The 8,844-nt window shown below is 46.3% G+C and overlaps 1 protein-coding gene across 1 annotated transcript in view; it reads right to left on the bottom strand.

The window, feature by feature from the left end:
• Positions 1-7,033: 7,033 nt before the first annotated feature.
• Positions 7,034-8,844, bottom strand: part of VGLL1 (vestigial-like family member 1) — a 4,249-nt gene continuing 2,438 nt past the window's right edge. Inside the window, exons 3-4 of the mRNA XM_009331716.1 lie at positions 7,932-7,991; positions 7,034-7,247 (exon numbers count right to left, since the gene is read on the bottom strand). Of these exons, the coding sequence (XP_009329991.1) occupies positions 7,207-7,247; positions 7,932-7,991 (101 nt within the window). The 3' untranslated portion in view covers positions 7,034-7,206. The remainder of the gene's footprint in view (positions 7,248-7,931; positions 7,992-8,844) is intronic.

Here is an 8,844-nt window from a genome sequence, read left to right as displayed (position 1 = left end):
CTGAGGGTGCACTCGATGCCCTCGTCCAGATCATTGATAAAGATATTAAACAGAACTGGCCCCAATACTGAGCCCTGGGGAACACCAATTGTGACCGGCCGCCAACTGGATTGAACTCCATTCACCACAACTCTCTGGGCCCGGCCGTCCAGCCAGTTTTCTTAACCCAGGGAAGAGTACGCCCGTCCAAGCCATGAGCAGCCAGTTTCTCCAGAAGAATGCTGTGGGAAACGGTGTCAAAGGCTTTACTAAAGTCCAGGTAGACCACATCCACAGCTTTTCCCTCATCCACTAAGCAGGTCACCTTGTCATAGAAGGAGATCAGGTTAGTCAAGCAGGACCTGCCCTTCATAAACCCATGCTGACTGGGCCTGATCACCTGGTTGTCTTATACATGCCACATGATGGCCCTCAAGGTGATCTGCTCCATAACCTTCCCCGGCACCGAGGTCAGGCTGACAGGCCTGTAGTTCCCCGGATCCTCCTTCTGGCCCTTCCTGTAGATTGGCGTCACATTTGTTAATCTCCAGTCAACCGGGACCTCCCCGGTTAGCCAGGACTGCTGATAAAGGATTGAAAGTGGCTTGGTGAGCACTTCTGCCAGCTCCTTCAGTCCCCTTGGGTGGATCCCATCTGGCCCATAGACTTGTGTGTGTCTAAGTAGTGTAGCAGGTTGCTAACCATTTCCCCTTGGATTATGGGGGCTTCATTCTGCTCCTCGTCCCTGTCTTCCAGCTCAGGGGGCTGGGTACCAGGAGAACAACTGGTCTTACTATTAAAGACTGAGGCAAAGGAGGCATTAAGTACCTCTGCCTTTTCCTCATCCTTTGTCACTGTGTTTCCCCCCACATCCAATAAAGGATGGAGGTTCTCCTTAGCCCTCCTTTTGTTGCTAATGTATTTATAGAAACATTTTTTATTGTCTTTTACGGCAGTAGCCATATTAAGTTCTAGTTGGGCTTTGACCCTTCTAATTTTCTCCCTGCATAACCTCACAGTATCCCTGTAGTCCTCCTGAGTTGCCTGCCCCTTCTTCCAAAGGTCAAACTCTCCTTTTTTTCCTGAGCTCTAGCCAAAGCTCTCTGTTCAGCCAGGCCGGTCTTCCTCCCCGGCTTGTCTTTCAGCACATGGGGACGGCCTGCTCAGTTTAAGCTTTCCTGCCTTTAAGTTTTCCTTCTTGAAGAATGTCCAGCCTTCCTGGACTCCTGGACACTTGCTGGATCGTGTTTTGGGGAACGTCACATTTGAGTTGGCTCACAGCCAGTTTGGGTCAGCCAGCTCTGTTACAGCTCCCACCACCCGAAAGCATCCTCCGAGCTGGTCCACAACCCTGTGCTGCAGCCCAGCCGCTGACTTCCCACCCCTCAGCCACATTTGCACCCCCTCAGCAAAGAAATTGTGATCTGGATGATGCAACCACAGCCGAGTTGCTTGCGCAGCAACATTGCCAGTGCGGTAACACGCAGCCCTCTGACACGGTGTGTGATACTGAAACGAGGAGAGCATCCTCCTCCCAGCAACCGAGGCACCAAAACCACCGATTTGCACCAGTTTTCTGCTGAAATCCTCCAAGTGTAATGATAACTCAGAGGGGAGTACCAAGGTCTCAGTGGATCAGCAGCTGAGTCGGTTAGAGCCCTGAGCCTAAAACATGCAGTGTTTTTAAACCGGACAGTAGAGGAAAACAGGGCTGGTTCATAGATTGCAGTGCAACAACGCTTTTACCCTTCCCAGGAAATTGCCTCCTCCGGTTATTTCAGGTTTGCCTTCATCTGTACCAAGGCCACATGGTCACTTAGTCATAAATCTGCGCCCGAGGGGAAAAAAACCCCCAAACACATACACACAAAAAAAGGGGGCATTTTTACTGACACCAGCTTTGGAAAAGGCTGGCAGAGCGCTGTGCTCTCTGAGCGGTGGCACCGATGGGGCGGGCAGGTTTGGCTCTGGTACTCCTCCTCATCGCAACTCTGGCTGGGGCAGCTGCAGGCGGCAGCACCAGCCTGCCAGGCTGCTCACACAGGGCTGGCAGCCTGTGAGGCTCTCCGGGCTGCCTGGAAATGAAGCAAGCAGAGCCAGTCCTTCAGAAAGGGATAGAAAGGTCTTGGCTCGGTTTGGCTGCCATTTTCCTGGGGGGATTTGGGAGCTCACCCACCCAGGAACGAGGAGCTGTCACATTCACAAGTGAAGGTGAAAGCCTCTCTGGTCAGACTGCAAGCTCTTTCCTACCTGTGCTTCTGCTCTCCATGCTGGGGGGAAGGATGCCATGAATTCACTGTTCTCTTCCCCCACACTGGTTGCTTTCTTCAATGCTTTGAGAACTTTCCCCCATGAACCACTTTTGAGACTATTCTTCTTTTAAAAAAAAAAAGGAAAAAGAAAAAAAGAAAAAGGATTTTGGACACTTGCAAACATCACTCCTACTTCCTGACCTTCGCAGCATTGCGCAGGGCACAGATCACACCTTTAGTTCAGACAACTACAAATTCACCAGTGCTGACATGCTCTGGCCAGATCTCAGCCTTGCCGTATGACTCTGAGCCCCTCACCAGGAGCAGGACTTTCCTGCTTGGCAGAGCCTGCCAGAAAAGACGCTTAAAAACCACAAGATGGTCAAGAACGCCAGTGATGAGCAAGTGTTTACCAAAGGCTACGTGGGTACATGAGGTGTCCCTTTCTCACCTGTGATGGGGCAAATTAATTGACACCTGAACAAAAATGAAAGCAACAGCAGCTTGGGTTTCCTTCTCTGAAAGGGATGAGGGATATCAGCTCCAGGGTGAGGGCCACCAGCTACGACCATTTTCCCGGGTGACGTCACTGTTAGCATCACTGCGAGATGGTGGTCCCCTGGGCTGGGACTGCCAGCCCTCTCGCGGTGACCCCGGAGACAGCCCAGCTCCTCAGCAAAGCGCTGCCACCTCCAGCCCAAGTGCACACAGGAGAATTTGTGTTTCTTTCAGCTGCTCATCCAAAATTAGGAATAACAAACGCAAACATGCTGTCACATCTCTGTCACATTTCTGGGACATTTTGGAACTAGGCTGACTTCAAGTAAAAAGCTAGGCTGATGGGGAAGAGAGGCAATGAATGTCCAGAAGAGGCCATATAAACTGTGGCCGAGTTACCCAGTAGCATTCCTGTCCTTTTTTTTTTAACCTTTAGGTTTTTCTTTAATAGCAAAAGAGTCTCTCTTGTTTGTCATTGCAGTCCAGAACTATTTTTAACACTGCTAATGAGTGACTAAAATGGGGTGGAGCAGCTGAGCCAGCTACACTGCTCCCAGCCACCCACAAGGTTTATCTGACCATCAGAGGAGGAGCTGGACCAGGGCCATCCCGCACAAGAAGGCAGAGCAAGGCACCTGCAAACACGAGACACCCGGAAGAAAATGTCTGTGTCCTGGGACATGCACAGTGAAAAAAAGAGTACAACAGTTCCTGCGGCTTATTAAAAAAGGCCCCAGACTCCTCACAGGGTAGGCATGTCAAACACTTGAGTATTTTTCTCTGCATTTATCTCTGAACAGGGCTCACAGAGCACATAGTTTGCATCTCATCTGCTCATCAGAAAAAGATCGGAGAAAAACCATCTGCGCAAAGAAATTATTCCTCGATTAGAGCTTTAGAAATGGTACCCAAATGAAAGCAAATATATTTCCCACAGGGTCAGTAAATTACCAGAAAACGTAACACCCTGCCCACATTTGTCCTTCTGTCCTTTGGAGCGGTCTCTGCAGAGGTGCGCTAGCGTTCAGGGAGTCAGAAGCTGTTGAAATGGGTACATCCCGCATCCCTTCTCCTCCTGTCACCACCGTGACTGCTGCATTCAGAGGAGGAACTGAAAATAACCGTGGGAAGTACCAGATGGCAGCTGCTGAATGCAGCGTGCCGTCAGCCAAGTCCTTCCGAGCAAAAGAGCGCACGTACTGAATGGGAATGAAGACGCCATCATCGGAGCATGACGGCAGTGTGGCAGCATCGGGAACGCAGCACAAGCCTGAGCGGAAAAGCAAGAAACACTCCACTCTGGACAAACAATATTGTAGAGGAATATATATGTGTCTCTCTATATATTTTTTTATATATATATGAAATATACACGTATATATAAAAGCCTACCTAATGTAGGGAACTGCTGTGAAATGTTCAAACCGCTATTCATACTAAATCATTACAGGCAAATTGCACTGATGGGTTAACTACGTTTATTGCAGAAGAAAAGTAAGATGCCTACAAACCCAGGCACGCTCTGGTGCATGTTGCTGTGGTGATGTAAGACAAAACACCAGAGCAGCAGAGCCTCTGTCCCCCAGCCCTCTACCCTAAGGTCATCGTTCTTCTAACAGCTGGGGAGGAGAGCAAGCACCCGCGCGCCCGGTGCAGAGCCCGGCACCACGGCTCACAGCGCTGATGAGGGGGATCCGGGACAAGACACGGGCCCTGGGGCTGCCCGGGCACTTGCTCCCTTTTCCCAGGTCTGCCGCGCAGCCAGATGGCGAGGACGCGGCGTTGCCAAACCTTGCAGCAATGGCTCAAAGTGTTCCCATGCCAAGGCAGAATCAGTGATGCCTTGTGTCCTTGCAACAAGTGACATGCATTTAAAAACAAGGGTTTTTCCCCCCCCGAATACTGTCCAGCCCCACTTGGTTGATTCACCAGAAACAGGGGCTTTATAAATCACCTTGAATATTCCCAGCTGTGACATGCACAGGACCAAACTGTTCCAAGAAGCACTACATTTTAAGAGCATTTAGATATACTGTTATATGTCTTTTCAGACCTTAGAGCTGAATTATTTAAGCATTTTCTTTTAGGGGGTATGGCAGAGGGAGACAAAAATAATTTTTCAGTATTTTGAAGCAGTAACTTCACTGGAATTACAACACGCACTAGCAAGACAGATGTATGGAGTACAGCTTGGAAATCTTTGCTTCGGCCCATAGACAAAGTCAGATTATATTACCACATAGCCTTAAAAATCAGAGAATTAAGTGGTTTGTGGATGACAAAAGAAAACTCATGTCCTGGTTTCGGCAGGGATAGAGTTAATTTCCTTCCCAGTAGCTGGTACAGTGCTGTGTTTTGGATTTGGGATGAGAATAATGTTGATAACACACAGATGTTTGAGTTGTTGCTAAGCAGTGCTTACACTAGTCAAGGACCTTTCAGCTTCCCATGCTCTACCGACTGAGCAGGCTGGAGGTGCACAAGAAGCCGGGAGGGGGCACAGCCAGGACAGCTGCCCCAAACTGGCCAGAGGGACATTCCATACCATGGGACGTCGTGCTCAGTACAGAAACTGGGGGAAAGCTGGCCGGGGGGGCCGCTGCTCGGGGACTGGCTGGGCATCGGTCGGTGGGTGGTGAACAATTGCACTGTGCATCACTTGCTTTGTATATTATTATTACATTATTATTATTTTATTTCAATTATTAAACTGCTTTTATCTCAACCTGTGAGTTTTCTCACTTCTACTCTTCCAATTCTCTCCCCCATCCCACCGGGGCGCGGGGGACGACGACTGAGCGAGCGGCTGTGTGGCGCTCAGTTGCCGACTGAGGTTAAACCACAACAACTAATTGGAGAGGTATCCCTAAACTTAAAAAGAGAAGAAAGGCAATTTTGTAGAAATATTAAAAACAAGTGATTTTTCAGTGCTTATCTATAGGAAGACAGGATGTTGGTCTACCTTTTATTAATTTAGTTAAAATGGTTCTTCTTGTATGTGATCTCAGGTTGGTCTAGCTCATGTATATGCTAAAGTAAGTTTGTATGATACAAACTGGGATTTTTAGAATTTTTCTTTTAAAATCAGTATCATAAACATCTGAAGTTGATGAACTCAAATTATTTAAAAAAATTACACAAGGTGTTATAACTGAACTAGACCAGTGGCAGGGCAGATATCTGGTGTAAACAGAGCCACAAACAAACCAGCTAAGGATTTGTCCTATAAATCACAAGCTCTAGGATCTCAAACGTCAACTTTCCTTAAGCAACTGCGTAGAGCTGTCAGATAAAGTTCATTTGTCCTCCTTTATATTAAATTAACATATAGCTAACGAAGAAGGAAAAAATAAACCCAAATCTTTTTTATCCCTAGGATTTACAATAAAGGCTAAGCAGTCTCTCTTACTGCAGGGATTACATACACAAACCTAAACATCAGTCACATGAGGTTTTACTCACAGTAGCTTCAGCAAACATGTTTGCCAAGGGCGAGTGGTAAAGCAAGGTGGGGAACTGAACGCGCAGGATAAATGCACAGTTCATGGCTGCCACTTCTGCTGCGCGGAGGAGCATCGAGACCACCCCCTGTTCAGCCCTTCTGAGGTCAGTGGAACGCAGTTACCGCAAACGGAGGGATTTTTGCTTGTTCTGGTGATAGAGCCCTTGAAGCTCAATAATTTAAAATTCAACGACACAGGGTTTATTTAGAAAAAGAACCTTTTACACCCGCAGAGAGCCTGGGAAAATAGACCATTCCCACCTCCAGCTTTTTGCTCAGCGGTATTTTAATTGCACCCAGTGAGGACCCAGATTTCCTCCCAGATCTAATGTTAATTAACTGTTTTCTAGAAAATGATCATGCGTTATGAGAGGGCAAAACAGAGCCTTCAGGCATATGCATATTATATAGTTTCTGAAGAATGCCCCTGTGAATTGCAAGTATGGTCACAAATTACTGTACTTCCAAAACATAAATACGATAATGTGCTTTGCTGACCTGTGGTTCCCTTGAAGTCTCTTGCCCACGGTCTAGGACTGTTTTAAACAATATGGAGATATCAAATCAAGATACGAAGGTGCAGCACTGAATTTATGCTAACTGCATCCCTGCAGTTATCAACTGCATTGGTAAGAATTGTGCTTCTTATCAAGAGATGGTAAATGAATAAGCACAGAAAGATTAAAAAGTGCTAAGAGTCCTTTTGGAGAGGGCTACATGAAAAGCCTTAAGTAGACAATATTTCTTCACAACAAACATACTGTCAGGTTTAATACCACAGCTATTAGAGGTTATTTACTGAATAGAAAAAGATGATTTTTCATTCCCCACATAGTAAATAGCACACGTATTCTTCCAACTGAGAGAAAAAGCACAGAATAGCTGCAGTTCATTTCTTCTTGATTCACAGTTGCAAATAATAAAAGTTCACAGCAAGAACTTCCTCTTTCAGAATAAAGTAGAAACAACCAGTTGCTAAAAGTACAAATCTCGTCTTCTGTCATGAATCTGAATACCTGAAAGACACAGCAGTATCAGGACAGTCAAACAGCATAGTCCATGCAATCTCTTAGGATGTTGTGCAAACAAAATTGCACCTTTGGGTCTTCTCTGATGCAAGAGGGCCTTTACTAGAATAACCAGAATGACCCATCCAAAGTATCCCCAAAATATTGCACATCAAAGAACCAACATCGGGGTATGACAGAGTCTTAAGAGACTAATACAAGTATGGAAGCCTGCATGCTTTGGGAAAAATTTCTCAGAACAACTTTCCTAGCAGTGTGGTGGGTTTGTTGGTGAAACCTGCAGTAATGCTAGCACACAGGTCCAACAGGGACCTCAGCCTGAAGCCAGGTGCTTGAGATACAACGCAAGGGGTGTCCTATCTTTCTGGGATCTGGAACTTGGACAGCCAGTGCACAATAGGTGTTGCGAAGTGGCACGCTGATGGTATAACCACAAAAACTAAGGTAGATGGAGTTAGAAAATCACATATCTCATTTTAATAGAATGTTTTCCCTCTTCTCTGTTAAGGTAGTTACGGGAGGTGATGTGTCTATCTAGGGGAAAAACAAGATTTTAAAATACAGTCCAGAAGCAAGCAAGGAAGCATCTTTAATTCTGCATGCATATGCAAGGCAGCTATCCTTCATAGGTGAGCGCTGATTTGTTCCAAACCTGCTGGTTTCATTACTCACCTGCAGCAGCATGGCTTACACCAGGGTTTTCTGAGCCTTCGTAAGAGCTTGCTTTCCTCTCTTAAAAAAAATAAAATACTGGAGATGAGCAGAGATTCAACATAGAGCTAAAAGTAGACAGTAGTTCCCAAAGAAACCTTGTGCTTTTGCAGCCCAGCCTATAGCACAGGTGCTGGGGAGCTCTGTGCTGTCTGGCACAGCAATATACACTTCCATAAATATAAATATCAGCTGTTCTTAAACATGACACAGCGCAATGAGAAGTATATTTAACAGATAGAGCCAAGAAACAGGGACTCCCACAGCCAGACTAGATGCACACATCCTAGGGACTTGCCAAAGACTCCCTATGAACATGGGCCAGCCATTTCTTATCTGTTTTTTGGGTTGCTTGATAAGCATGTGTATGGTGTTATACATGTGGCGTTTTGAGGCTCCCCGAATATTCAGAAAGGCCCTGTAAACATCCTGAAAGAAAAGGCTTTAACTGGCGATAGTTGGGGAACACCAAGCTGTTTAATTTCCTTTTCAATTTTTCCCCACTCATTTTCTTCCTGAAGTTTTGAAAAAAAAGTCCAGCGTTGCTAGCACTGCTTCCCTTTTTTGATCCCAAGACTAATTTCATGAAACATCGCCTTTTTTAGAGGACTCGGTTCCTTGGGCTCCCAAGCCTCGATAGGCCTACATTGCCCCCTTGGGGGAAGAGAGCACCTAACCTTGTTCTTAAACTAAATCCTAGAAGTCCAGACCGTGTCTTTAAAGTAATTAGATTGTCATTTACTAGCTGCAAAAGGTCTAGGGTGCATGCCTGCGCAACACATACATAGCCTCAGCTAAATCTATCTATGTACCACAAACAGAAAGTTTGTATTCCAGCTGAAGACATACACACTCTCCCTTGTCCATGCACAGA

Source organism: Pygoscelis adeliae, unplaced genomic scaffold (assembly GCF_000699105.1).
Source record: "Pygoscelis adeliae isolate BGI_AS28 unplaced genomic scaffold, ASM69910v1 Scaffold79, whole genome shotgun sequence".
Lineage (NCBI taxonomy): Eukaryota > Metazoa > Chordata > Aves > Sphenisciformes > Spheniscidae > Pygoscelis > Pygoscelis adeliae.
Note: the sequence above shows the minus strand (reverse complement) of the source record. Positions and strands in the feature narration are given on the sequence as shown.